This window comes from Podarcis vaucheri, assembly GCF_965113315.1.
Source record: "Podarcis vaucheri genome assembly, chromosome: 13".
NCBI lineage: Eukaryota > Metazoa > Chordata > Lepidosauria > Squamata > Lacertidae > Podarcis > Podarcis vaucheri.
The window spans coordinates 57,790,458-57,804,010 of record NC_138751.1 but is presented as its reverse complement, the minus strand read 5'-3'; the positions used below and the strand labels follow the sequence as shown (position 1 = coordinate 57,804,010).

The window sequence follows — 13,553 nt, the reverse complement described above, 5'->3', positions numbered from 1 at the left end:
AGTTCAAGGCTTAGCAAGGGAGAGAAGCTTTTCCAGGCCACCTACCAGGGAAGGCAGCGGCTTTGTCTGGCCACACGTGCAGCAGCCGTTTGCTCACAATTAGGTCGCAGTTGCCTGTGATGGCATGGCTAGCAGCTTAGGCTGGGAGCTGTAGGCCAGGGCTGTGCATTTCACTTTGGCTGTCAGGTAGTGCATTCAATTCCCAGACCAGATAAGACAAACCTTTAGAAGAGGGAGGAAAGATTAGCATAAAAGCAATAACAGCTCACATAGAAAAAGGGGGGAACTCTAAAGAAAAGCATAACAACTAGAGCTGCAGTGTTAAAGTTATAAGTAGCTAGATTAATCAACTAAATGGTGCCTCAATTAATTGGGCCGCAGATTTTAATTTTTTTACATGTGCAAATACTATTTTTAATACAACTATTTATTAAAACTGCTTATATTGTTGGCAGGTGGCAGTGATCTGTTTTAATCTGGTGTTTTTGTCATAGCATAAATCTGAAGCAAAAAAAGCATGAGAGTTGGAAGGGACCCCCAGGGGTCATCTAGCCCAACCCCCGCAATGCAGGAATCACACCTAAAGAATCACTCACAGGTGGCCATCCAACCTCTGTTTCAAAACCTCCAAGGAAGAGAGAATCCTCCACCTTCTGAGGTTGGGAGTTCCACATCCTGTGTTTGAGAACTATTCTGTACATTCATTGGCAAATTAATCACCCCCCCCCATTAAATTAGTTTAAATATTTAAAATGAATATATAACTTAAGATTTCTTGGACACAGCAACTGATGGAAAGACGCAATGGTAAAGGGACACCCTTCTCTCTGCAATGGGTAGCAGTTAACACCCTAAAAGCTAAAAAAAAACCCGTCTCTTTTCGGCTCCAGATACCGCATCACCATTGGCAATAAAACCTGCAACTTTGAAAAGGAGAACGACCCAACCTTGCTCCGTTCTCCCTCTGCTGGGAAGCTCCTGCAGTACACAGTGGATGACGGGGGACACGTCTGTGTGGGCCACAGCTATGCGGAAATCGAGGTAGCCCTGGCCTTTGGCTGGCTGGGAAGCATTTCTGAGAATGCTCTGGAGCTGGCCTTCACAGCCACCGCATGGCAGGGGCAAACGGGAGCATATTGGGCGCAATGAACTTTCAGCTGCAGAGTGGGTGGGGATGAGTGGATCATTTCTGGGGTGCCCCCTTTCCCTGGATGCCCCAAGCGCACACTTATTTTGCTTAAGGGCTAATCCAGCCCTGCGTGAATCCAGCTTTCATCCGAGGCCTGTCAGCAAGGGTGAGGAAGCCTCCTGTCACTCTCCAAACAGGTGATGAAGATGGTGGTGACCTTGGCAGTGGAGGAATCGGGCCTCATCCATTACGTGAAGCGGCCAGGTACATTGCTGGAGACGGGCTGCGTTGTGGCGAGGCTTGAGCTGGACAACCCCACCAAAGTCCACCTGGTAAGTGAGCCGAGGCTGATTGGGAAAGGAAGGTGTGTCTGGCTGGGCTCTCCTCCGCCTCTGCTCCGGCCTTCTGGATTCTAAAAGGATTTTCTCTGCTTTCTTCCTTCTTGTGCTGCCCTCCCCAATGTCTCCCCATCCCCACCTCCAGGCCCAGTTGTACACCGGGGGGCTGCCCACTCAACAGCCCCTGCCCATCCTCGGTGAGAAATTGCACCAGGTCTTCCACAACGTGCTGGAGAGCCTGATGAACGTCATGAATGGATATTGTTTGCCAGAGCCGTATTTCAGCACCAAAGTAAGGGGGGGGGGTCTCCTTGTGTGCAAAGACCCTAGCTGGTTTTGCATGTGTGAGCTTTTGTAATATGATTTTTATTAAGATTAATCTAAAACAATACAAACAACAGATCTATCAGTCAAAGCCAAGTCCCACCCTCTCATGCCACTTGTCCTGCACAGAAAGCAAGGAGGTTGTGGGTTGCCCTAGAGGCCAACAAAGTCCCACAGGGACAGGAAGCCTTCTTCTAATCTCCTTCCTGCTGGGAGGAGCTAGGGGGTGGCAGGGCCGAGCCACGTCTGAGGCTGTGGTGGTAACGCGGAATAGGGCTCAACAGTTCCTGGCAGGCACAAGCCAGGGATCTTCCACAAGCAAAGCAAGTGGAGCCTCTTCCTTGTGCTTGGGAGGCTCCCAGGCAAAGCTGGCTTTCATTGCGCCAGACAGTTTTCTCAGATGTGCAGAACTTCTCTTAATACAGTCATACCTCGGGATAAATACGCTTCAGGTTGAGCGCTTTCGGGTTGTGCTCCGTGGCGACCCGGAAGTAACGGAGTGCGTTACTTCCGGGTTTCACCGCTCGTGCATGCACAGATGGTCAAAATGACGTCACTCGCAGGCGTGGAAGCGGCGAAACGCGACCCGTGCACGCGCAGACGCACTGTCGCGTCTTACGTTCTGTTCAGGATGCAAACGGGGCTCCGGAACAGATCCCGTTCGCATCCCGAGGTACCACTGTACTTCCCTTGGGTTCCTTGGCAGTCCCCATACCAATAGAGCCCCTCAGCACAAACTGCCGATGCCCCTGAACTTGCCTTTTCCCAAACTGAATCTGTGTCTTATTTGGGAGGTCCTTGTGTCCCTGATAATTTACTCCTTTTTGATGTTGTTGTTCAGCTCAAAGAATGGGTCTTCAAGCTGATGAAGACCCTCCGAGACCCCTCTCTTCCTCTCCTGGAGCTGCAGGAGATCATGACAAGCATTTCGGGCCGCATCCCGCCATCTGTGGAGAAGTCAATCCGGAAAGTGATGGCCCAGTATGCCAGCAACATCACCTCAGTGCTGTGCCAGTTCCCCAGCCAGCAAGTGAGGCCTGCAGTGGGGGGAGGGCAGGTGATGCCAGGAGGACTGGGGGTGGGCTGCCTTAAAAGAAATGCTGGGGAGGCCCAGGGGGGATCCTGAGAGAAGTGGGGGTGTTCTTGAGCTTTGTGCAGAGTTTCCCCTCCCCTCCCCCTCCCTAGGTCTGTATAACTGAAGTTACTGCTCTTCTCCAGTTGGCATGCAGGGGTCCTCCAGATTGTGATGTGTTAATATGCGACAGCAAAGGGGTCTAATGCAACCCTGGGCTGCATCCACAGAAGTCTAGTGTCCAGCTCAAGTCATTGTACAGCTCTATTCTGCCTTTGTCAGGCCCCACCTGGAATCTTTGTCCAGTTCTGGGCGTCACAATTTAAGACGGTTATGGACAACCTGGAAGGTGTGCAGAGGAGGGCGACCAAGATGATCAAGGGTCTGGAAGCCCAGCCTGATGAGGAACAGTTGAAGGAGCTGGGGATGTTTAGCCTGGGAAAGAGGAGACTGAGAGGGGACTTGGCCTTACTCTCAGTATAGGAGGGCGCTCATATATAGAGTGAAGCTTGATTTCTGCTGCTCTAGAGGGTAGGACATGAACCAATGGATTCAACTTTCTGATGGTAAGAGCTGTTCAGTAGTGGAGTGGACTCCCCCAGAAGGCTCTCCTTCACCAGAGGTTGTTAAACAGAGGCTGGATGGCCATGTGTTGGGGATTATTTTGCTGTGATTCCTGCATTGTTGGGAGTTGGACTGGATGACCCTTGAGGTCCCTTCCAGTCCTACAGTTCTTTGATTCTGTGAACATCCTCTGCTGCTCTGGAGAAAGAAGCATGGACACAGAACTGGAAGTGCAGAAACAGGCAGCTCCCAAGTCATCTCCTCTAGTTTTTCTCCTTGCCCTCTCTTTCGTTCCCCTAAAAGACATGCTAGGGTCCAGCTTTAGGGGAGAGGGCTCTTGTGCTCCGGTCCTGCGTGCAGATGTCGTACAGGCATCTGCTTGGCCCCTGTGAGAACAGGAGGCTGGACTAGGTGGGCCACTGGCTGGATCCAGCAGCCAGGCTCTTCGGATGTTCTTTTGCCTCCCAGATTGCCAGCATTCTGGACAGCCATGCAGCCACCCTGCAGCGGAAAGCTGACCGGGAGGTCTTCTTCCTGAACACCCAGAGCATCGTGCAGCTAGTTCAGAGGCAAGTTCAGGGGATGGGCACCCGGCCTTTCTCTTCACTTACATGCAGCATACATTCCCTACACCCAATGTGTGTGCTGAGTGTATAGTTTTTTCTGCTTTCCTAGCTGGGGCTGATTTGAGTTGTAGTCAAAAACATCTAGACAGCACCAGGTTGAGGAAGGCTGGTTTAATGAATATGCTGTGGCCTTGCAGCAAACAGCCCATTGGGGCCTTTTCCTACATTATATATTTGAAAGTTGTTTCTTTCTTTAAGATTTCATAACTAAATTTTACATGGTGGCTCCTCAGTTCAAGAATCGGATTTTCATTTACATTGGGATACAGTCGGATACCATTTTGAATCAAGATTTGGTTTCTTAGAATTCCAGAGCAACACAGGGGACAAGGCTGTTAGTGATGGATAAATCTCCAGTTCAACTTGCTCTGACCTGATACATAAATTATGTGCTTCCTTTTTTTAAAAAAAGTAAAACCTTCATACTTTTTCATCTACTCTATTCAAACAGCTGTGCTTCACAATTAAATTCCTCAAGCTAGCGACATGATATTTTTAGCTGAGAGTTGAAAGTACTTTACAAGAGGTGGCGTTGCTCATCCTACCAATGCCTGTTGTAAACAGGCTGAGCAGGTTTTTCTCTTGCATTAGAAACCTGCAAAGCCTATTTAACCAAAATCAGTGGGACAAAGCTATGTAGGTGCCCCCCACCACGAGAAGCAAAGCCCCTCTGAACCCACCTTCAGCTCTCCAAAAGCTCTTGTCAACCCCAGCAAGAGAGGAATACACCTGTTCCCCTCGTTTAGGTATCGCAGTGGCATCCGAGGCCACATGAAATCAGTCGTGTTGGATCTCCTAAGGTGTTATTTGCAGGTGGAGACCCAGTTCCAGCAAGGTAGGCTCAACAACAGGTATGCCGCTCTTCGGTCATCACGGGAGTGAAAGAAGGAGACCAGATCTGACAAGCATCCCTTTTTATTTTCCCTTTTTGTCTCAGCTCACTATGACAAATGTGTGATCCACCTACGCGAGCAATACATGCCCGACATGACCCCGGTTCTGGAATGCATTTTCTCCCATGCGCAGGTGGCAAAGAAGAATCTCCTGGTGACGATGTTGATTGTGAGTAGCAGGAGGAAGCTAAGAGCCAGGAGTCCTCTCAGAACAAGGAAGGGGCTTCCTGGGGAGCCACAGATTTTTCTGTGTGTATCTGTGCAGCAGGTCTGTGGCCCTCCGGGCCTGGTTGAATGGCAGCGTCCATCTTCCCTGGCCATCGGTCATTCTGACTGGGGCTGGTGGGAGTTGTTGTTTGGCCACCTCTGGAGCAGCCCCCAGATTCACCATTCATTCAAAATTTTATTTGTATGATGCTTTTCCACAAAAATGAATCTTGCTCAAAGCAGCTTGCAACAAAGAAAACAGGAAGGCATTTAGAAATCAGCCACTGCAAGAGCAATTTCATTTCCCAATAGCACAACAGCAAATGTAACAGCATACAAAAGCGCCAACATTTCAATACCAATATAATAAGATTACACTAACAACATTGTGCCTCTTGGCAATAGCAAAAATAGCAAGGGAGCTGCTGGAAACCCCTCTTCCGAGATGTTGTTCCCCCTTCTGCTTTCAGCTTCAGAAGCCAGGCTCCCTATCCGCTGCTGGCTCCTTTCTACATTGGTGCAGGAAGAGACAATACAGTCTGGCATTTTTTTACCTCCAGGATCACCTTTGTGGCCGAGACCACACCCTGACCGATGAGCTGATGGCCATTCTGAATGAGCTGACTCAGCTTAGCAAAACAGAGCACTCCAAAGTGGCCTTGAGGGCCAGGCAGGTCAGTGGGACTCCCGTGTTCTTCCTTCATTCCTGGAACTGCAGGCATTTTGTGCCAAGGCTTTGTGTTGCTGCCTAAGGGGAGAAGGTTCCAAACGGCCCCATGTCAAGCTTTGCATGCCCTGGAGGAGGGTTTGGGTTTCTCAAGGAATCTGAGGAGACCTTCCAGAGCACATGGCATGAATGGGAAGAGTGTGGCTCTCTGGATGTTGTTGGGCACCCAGCAGCCAGCATGGCCAGTTGTCTCAGGATGATGGATGTTGTAGCTCAGCGACATCTGGAGGGCTACAGATGTTCCTTCTCCTTAGCATTGACTCTGTGTTTGACAGAAAGAGGATGATCCTGATATGTCCAGGTGGTAACTCTTCAGATTCCAGCAACAATGCATTTTGTAATATGGCCAACCTGATTCTGTTGGTTTTTTGTTCTGTTTTGTTTTGTTTTTTACAAATTTACTCAGCATTTTAAACTGTAATGCTTCTGCTTATTGTGATGTGTTGCTGTTGTGCTTTATTTCTGATGTTTTGTTTTCCTGCTGTATTCTATATTTTGCATTTATTATTTTTATGTTTAAGGTGTTGTCTGTGAATGACAACAAGATTAACAGTTTTGATTTATACTTTGGGGTTAAAACAGATGGTGCTCTAGTTTTTGTATGTGTCAGCATGGAAAGACCGTTTGAAAATGTCTGGTCTTTGAAATCTCAGAAGAGAGAGGGGCACTTTCAGTGTCTTTCCCCACTAACTTTTACATCTCCATTCTCTCCTGATCTTTTGCTCCCACACTTTTCAGATCGTTTGAAATCCTCCGTCTTGGAGGCAGAATAAATGGCACAAAAGTTAGCAATTGTGCACAAATCTTGTTTCAAAAGGTTTGCTGGGGCCTTGAAAGGTCCCCTGTGATTCCTCTCTCCTTGCTTCCCTTGAAGCCCCTTTTTGTTCTCAGGTGCTGATTGCCTCCCACCTCCCTTCCTACGAACTGAGGCACAACCAGGTGGAATCCATTTTCCTCTCGGCCATAGACATGTACGGACACCAGTTCTGCCCTGAAAACCTGAAGGTGACCTGGATTGCTTGTTAGGTCTGGCTCTTGCAACTGACAGCATCTGTTCACACTAAAGAGCCATTGTCGTGTCTTGGCAAGAGTGCTGGACTAGGACCCAGGAGAGACCAGGGTTCAGATCCCCACTTGGCCATGAAGCTCCCTGGGGGTCCTTGGGCAGTCACTCATGCTCAGCCAAACCTGCCACACAGGGTCATTTTGAGGATAAAATGGGGAGGAAGAGAATTGTGTGTGCCACCTTGAGCTCCTGGGAGAGAAAAACAGGTCGGATACGAATACATGACATAAACTTGAGTCACGCTTTAGCCAAGAAGTACTCAGGGGTGGAGCTGGTCCTTTGCCCAGAGTCAGTCTATCAAATCCCTCATTTTTAAAAAAGTAAATAAACTTAGCTGAGAAAGACCCCTGCATGCTTATCAGAGAAGACAGCATTTTCAAACTATAGTTTTTATTCATTCCTTGTCTTACTCTGTTCTTCCTTCTCCTTGTGAGTATTATGCCCTGTGGGCAGATCCATACTTTAGGGATGTAGATGGGTATAGAGAGAAGAACTCTAAGCAGCAGCGTCAAAATGCCACAAACCAGTAAGGATGCTGCCTCCTGATGCTTTTTGTCGAAACCTCAGCTGTGTGCACGACACAAACACAGTGATTGTTGGTGATAACTCCATCTTCTTAACTTTGCTACAGTAATATAAAGCTTGCAGTGGGGGAGAGGGCCTTGGTCTCACTTGAGGCCTGAGTGATTCTAATCAAACTTCCTCATGGAAGCATGAGAGGTGGCGGACTCCCCTTCCTTGGTGGTTTTAAGAAGAGGTTGGATGGCCCCCTGCCATGGATTACCTAGCTGAAATCTTGTAGGGGGTTGGACTGGATACCCGTGGAATCCCTTCCAACCCTAAAATCCTATTATTCTAAATTCTAAACCAGCGTGATTCTAAAAATGTATTGTATTCTCCAACGGCAGGCCTGTTTGTTCATTCGCTGCTCCTCCCTTCCTTTCTAGAAACTGATCCTTTCTGAAACCACCATCTTTGATGTCCTGCCTACTTTCTTCTATCACTCCAACCAGGTGGTCCGCATGGCAGCCCTTGAGGTAAAAGGGAGGATGGCAAAGGCTAGAGTAGGGTAGTGCTTGAATGGACACAGTGACATTTTCCCCCCTTCCAAAAAAGGGAGGGTGCTCTTGTAGCATTGATGGCAGCTGCATAGTTTGGGGGAACTGCTGGCAGGCTGGGGGTGAATGCATGCAGCATTCATGATCTGAAGGGTGGGTTGTCATTCATAGAACAGTAGGGCTGGAAGAGAGGGACCCAAAGGGTCGCCTAGCCCAAACCCCTGCCATTCACAGATGCGTTGCAGCACTCACTCATTGGCATCCACTTCCAACCTGCATTTCCCCACCCACCCCCTCCAGATGTGCCCTTTCTGGGGGAAATCCAAGAAGCAAAACCACCACCACCCCAACCTGTGGCCAGCACCCCTGTTTGGGGAGGAAAAGATTATAGCAGTATGCTGCTCTTCACCTGTCATTGGAATTCCCTTCTTTCCTCCCCAGGTGTACGTGAGAAGAGCCTACATCGCCTATGAGCTGAACAGCCTCCAGCATCGCCAGCTCACGGACGGCACCTGCGTGGTGGAATTCCAGTTCATGCTGCCATCATCCCATCCAAACAGGTGGGCTTAGCCAAGAGCCAGAGACCGACGGTCTTGCACTGGCTCCCTGGGGCTTTGGGGGCTCTTCAACATGTGTGCATGGGAGGACCTTTGGTGCAGAAGGAAACTGGACAAGGGCAGGCTGGAAAGGAGGTGTGGGCATGGGGGCAGAGCTCCCGGAAGGTCCCAGGTTCAGTCCCTGGCCTCTCCACCTGAGACCTTGGATAGCCGCTGCTGATTGGAGCAGGTGGCTCAGTGGCTGGGCATGAGGTGTAAGGAAGCTTTGTGTGTCTTCTTTCAGAGGCAGCAGCCCCGCCCTGAGCAGGTAGAGTGTCTGGTTCTTTACACTGTGCAGCATGAGTGGCAATGTAAAAAGAATAACCTGGCTGCAAGTGCGTGTACGACTCCTTGCCTACCTTTCCCTGGTTCTTTCATTCATTCTCGGCTTGCTAACTAATTTGCTTTTTGGTAAGCATGTGAAAGGGGTTTTTCTTCCGGGATCATGGGATTATGATTATTTTTTTACGTTTTTTTGGTCCCTGCTATGAAGCTTAGAAGTGAGTATCAAAATCTCCAGGTGGAACTAAGAAGCCAGCATTTGTGGCCTCAGGGCCACACTGGGAGCAAGGACTTTCAAGGGCTGAGATGAGCTGTGCGCAGCCACCTCCTGTGACCTGTCCTGGGTCAGCCTTCTATCCATGCTGGGAGTTGTGGGATCATCATCATGAGCTGTGAAATCTCCAAGGCGGCAGGAGTGAGGGCTGCCCTGGGGGATCCGTGGTGCTGCTGCAGCACTCCTGTTTCCTTTACGAGAATAGCCGTAACCCCCTGAGTCACCCAAGAGTCCTGTCTCCATGACTCTGGGGCTCTGCTGTGCCTGATTCCTCCCTTCCTTTGCGTGTAGGATGTCTGTGCCCATAAGCATCTCGAACCCCGACTTAGCCCGACACAGCACTGAACTCTTCATGGACAGCGGCTTTTCTCCTCTTTGCCAGCGGATGGGGGCCATGGTGGCTTTTGACAGATTTGGAGACTTCACCAGGTAGCTGAACAGCCATGTTTTTGGAGGAATGTTTTGTGACCCTGGCCTTCTGAATGTCACCAGACAGCTAGACCACATTCACACTGTACCTATGACGTGCTTACGATACCACTTTAAATAGTTATGATGTCTCCCAAAGTATTCTGAGAGCTGCTGTTTGTTCAGGGTGCTGAGAGCTGTTGGGAGGCCCCTGATCCCTTCCCAGCTACAATTCCCAGAACTCCCTTTGAAGAAGGATTGATTGCTAAACCGCTCTGTGAATTGTAGGTCTCTTCCAAATTCATAGAATCATAGAATCATAGAATCATAGAGTTGGAAGAGACCCCAAGGGCCATCGAGTCCAACCCCCTGCCAAGCAGGAAACACCATCAGAGCACTCCTGACATATGGTTGTCAAGCCTCTGCTTAAAGACCTCCAAAGTAGGAGACTCCACCACACTCCTTGGCAGCAAATTCCACTGTCGAACAGCTCTTACTGTCAGGAAGTTCTTCCTAATGTTTAGGTGGAATCTTCTTTCTTGTAGTTTGGATCCATTGCTCCGTGTCCGCTTCTCCGGAGCAGCAGAAAACAACCTTTCTCCCTCCTCTATGTGACATCCTTTTATATATTTGAACATGGCTATCATATCACCCCTTAACCTCCTCTTCTCCAGGCTAAACATGCCCAGCTCCCTTAGCCGTTCCTCATAAGGCATCGTTTCCAGGCCTTTGACCATTTTGGTTGCCCTCTTCTGGACACGTTCCAGTTTGTCAGTGTCCTTCTTGAATTGTGGTGCCCAGAACTGGACACAGTACTCCAGGTGTGGTCTGACCAGAGCAGAATACAGTGGCACTATTACTTCCCTTGATCTAGATGCTATACTCCTATTGATGCAGCCCAGAATTGCATTGGCTTTTTTAGCTGCCGCGTCACACTGTTGGCTCATGTCAAGTTTGTGGTCAACCAAGACTCCTAGATCCTTTTCACATGTACTGCTCTCAAGCCAGGTGTCCCCCATCTTGTATTTGTGCCTCTCATTTTTTTTGCCCAAGTGCAATACTTTACATTTCTCCCTGTTAAAATTCATCTTGTTTGTTTTTGCCCAGTTCTCTAATCTGTCAAGGTCGTTTTGAAGTGTGATCCTGTCCTCTGGGGTGTTAGCCACCCCTCCCAGTTTGGTGTCATCTGCAAATTTGATCAGGATGCCCTTGAGTCCATCATCCAAGTCGTTGATAAAGATGTTGAATAAGACCGGGCCCAAGACAGAACCCTGTGGTTCTCCTGTGTGTAGCATCCTGGGGACAGCACAAAAGTCTTTATTAACCACCAGTCATTCCCAGGAAAGAATGTAGTTCTAGCCATTCTGTTCAAGAGAACTGTATCTTCAAAGTTGCTTTGGAGGGTTTCTGTTTAAGACCAGGTCTATTTGTATACCCACCATGTTGCATACAGTTTGTCTGATTCTGCCCCCATTCCTTTTATGCTCTGAGTTATTTTCTCAACGACTGTCACTTGCCAGACATTTTTATACCATAAGTCAAGCGACAGCCCTTGTAAGGACTTCCAGGTTTAGATAGCCAAGCGGCCACTGAAAAAACAGCCAGTCAGTCCTTATTCTTCACATCGGCATTTAGGCCCTCTCATTCCTGCTTTGATTCTTCTGCTCCCTGTTTTCTCTTTTGTGCCAGAAACTTTGATGAGGTCGTTTCCTGTTTTGCCGACCCCAACCCTTCCGAGAGCCCCTTGTTCACTGAGGTGAGGGCCACGCTGTACGATGAAGAAGACAGCAAGGTGAGCGACTTGTGGGCCTCCGAGGAGCTCAAGGTGGCATACAAGGTTTCTCCCTTCCTCATTTAATCCCCACAACAGCCCTGTGAGGTAGGGTAGGCTGAGAGGCAGTGACTGCCAGTCAGCTTCATGCCCAAGTGGGGATTTGAACCCAGGTCCTAGTCCAACACTCCACGCTGGCGCGCCAATAAGCGGGGAAGGCAGAATGCCCAAGACAGCCTCTGCCACCCTGTTCCTTGTCCAACTGCAACACAACAGTCCTGCAGTGCTGCCAATGGATCTTACTCTCCAGTAGTTGCTGCCACCATCCTCCTGTGAAGAAAGGGTCTGCTTCAGGAGAGTAATACCCATGGGCAGCACTGCAGGGCTGTTGTGTTGCAGTTGGGCAACAAATGGGGTGGGAGAGCCTCTGTGGGGCTTCACCCCTTTGCCACCCTCCCACTTACTCTTGCAGCCCAGATGGGAGGGAACCTGGGAGGCACTAAAGCACTTACTTTTAGGAAGGCTCCAAGCCATGGCACCATGGCATTTGTTCAGCCTGCACAGACATTTCTGGGGAAAGCAGAGCTAACTTCCAGCTGCTTTATCCTAATCCAAGACCAAAGCAGCTTGCCTGTTTCCCTGGCAGACACCTCCCACCACTTCCTCAGCCCCAGCAACTTTGAGGCCAGTACACCCTGCGTCTCCCAGACAGTTACTATGGTTGTCACTGTAACTGACCGTGTGGCTTTGCCGTTTCCAGAACCTCCGAGAGGAGCCCATCCATATCCTGAATGTTGCAATTCGGTGGGCAGAGCACCATGAAGATGAGGAGCTGGTGCCCGTCTTCAGAGCCTTTGCTCAGTCCAAGGTTTTGTGCCTTCCACTTCACTCTGGGGACTGGCAGGAAAAACAGAATGGGTCTTGGGCTTCATTGGAAACACATTTGAGTCACGTGACTTCCTCCAAAGAATCCTGGGAAATGTAGTTTGTTAAAGCTGCTGTGAGGGGGTTCCTAGCAGCTCCCAGCCCCCTTAACAAACAGTGTGTGTGTGTCAGGTTCTTCATTCAGGCGAAGAAGGAGATGCGTTGTGCCCCAACAGCCATGCATTAGGCAGCTAGCCCCCTTGTTTTTAGCAGCTTGCTTTCCATTTTTGGGCTGCAAACTCTTGCCATGTTTGTGCAGGGAGGTGGGGGCGCAGCTGCACACATCCCATTTGTTCCCCGCAAAAAAATGCATTTGTTGAGCTGGTTTTTGGACTCAAGGGTGCACATTGAATGATGAACCCGACTACATCATAGAATCATAGAATCATAGAGTTGGAAGAGACCACAAGGGCCATCGAGTCCAACCCCCTGCCAAGCAGGAAACACCATCAGAGCACTCCTGACATATGGTTGTCAAGCCTCTGCTTAAAGACCTCCAAAGAAGGAGACTCCACCACACTCCTTGGCAGCAAATTCCACTCCTCCTCCTTTCTTGTCTGGTCTGTTTCTCTGAAATAGATTGTATCCCCCCATTATTACATTCCAATCGTGGGACTTATCCCACCAGGTTTCAGTGATGCCTATTATGTCATATTTAGTTTGCTGTACCAAGAGCTCAAGCTCATCTTGTTTATTTCCCATGCTTTGCGCATTAGTGTACAGACACTGAAGTCCATTAATCATTCCCCCATGTCTCTTATTTAAGGATTTTTTCCTCCCACCACTAGGTCTGCGTGCTGTTTGCTCCATTTGGTCTATGACATTTGGATGATCATCTTCATCAATTGATAGACTCCTACCTTCAGGAGCACTGTCTCCCTCCCCCACATTAGTCAGTTTAAAGCCCTCCTGATGAGGTTTCTGAGATTTTTGGCAAAAACATTTCTCCCAACCATTGTGAGGTGCAGCCCATCGCTTGCCAGAAGTCCATCTTCAAGAAACTGCAGTCCGTGATCTAAGAATCCAAACCGTTCCTGTTTACACCATTTGCGAAGCCAGCTGTTCACTTCCACTATTTTTCCCTCTCTCCCTGGGTCACGTCGTTCAACTGGGAGGACAGATGAGATGACAATTTGTGCATTTAATTGCTTCAATTTCCTGCCCAGAGCCTCGTAGTCTCTTTTGATCTTCTGGAGGCTATTGCTTGCAGTGCCATTGGTTCCCACATGAACCAAGAGGAAGGGGTATTTGTCAGTGGGTTTTATGATTCCTTGCAGTTGTTCAGATGTATCTT

The 13,553-nt window shown here is 49.1% G+C and overlaps 1 protein-coding gene across 8 annotated transcripts in view; it reads left to right on the top strand.

Annotated features, from left to right (window-relative positions):
• Window positions 1-13,553, top strand: part of ACACB (acetyl-CoA carboxylase beta) — a 73,379-nt gene that overhangs the window by 39,540 nt on the left and 20,286 nt on the right. For 6 of the 8 annotated variants that reach the window (XR_014213133.1, XM_082196054.1, XM_082196053.1 and 3 more), the window contains 15 exons: window positions 891-1,041; window positions 1,327-1,461; window positions 1,613-1,759; window positions 2,633-2,821; window positions 3,896-3,996; window positions 4,800-4,888; window positions 4,991-5,115; window positions 5,714-5,827; window positions 6,772-6,885; window positions 7,894-7,983; window positions 8,446-8,564; window positions 8,845-8,868; window positions 9,448-9,585; window positions 11,254-11,356; window positions 12,096-12,203. Coding sequence is in view for 7 of the 8 variants with exons in the window: in XM_082196054.1 (XP_082052180.1) it covers window positions 891-1,041; window positions 1,327-1,461; window positions 1,613-1,759; window positions 2,633-2,821; window positions 3,896-3,996; window positions 4,800-4,888; window positions 4,991-5,115; window positions 5,714-5,827; window positions 6,772-6,885; window positions 7,894-7,983; window positions 8,446-8,564; window positions 8,845-8,868; window positions 9,448-9,585; window positions 11,254-11,356; window positions 12,096-12,203 (1,747 nt within the window). In the remaining variant the exon portion in view is untranslated. The remainder of the gene's footprint in view (window positions 1-890; window positions 1,042-1,326; window positions 1,462-1,612; window positions 1,760-2,632; window positions 2,822-3,895; window positions 3,997-4,799; window positions 4,889-4,990; window positions 5,116-5,713; window positions 5,828-6,771; window positions 6,886-7,893; window positions 7,984-8,445; window positions 8,565-8,844; window positions 8,869-9,447; window positions 9,586-11,253; window positions 11,357-12,095; window positions 12,204-13,553) is intronic. The other 2 variants (XM_082196055.1, XM_082196057.1) reach the window with 1 other exon arrangement.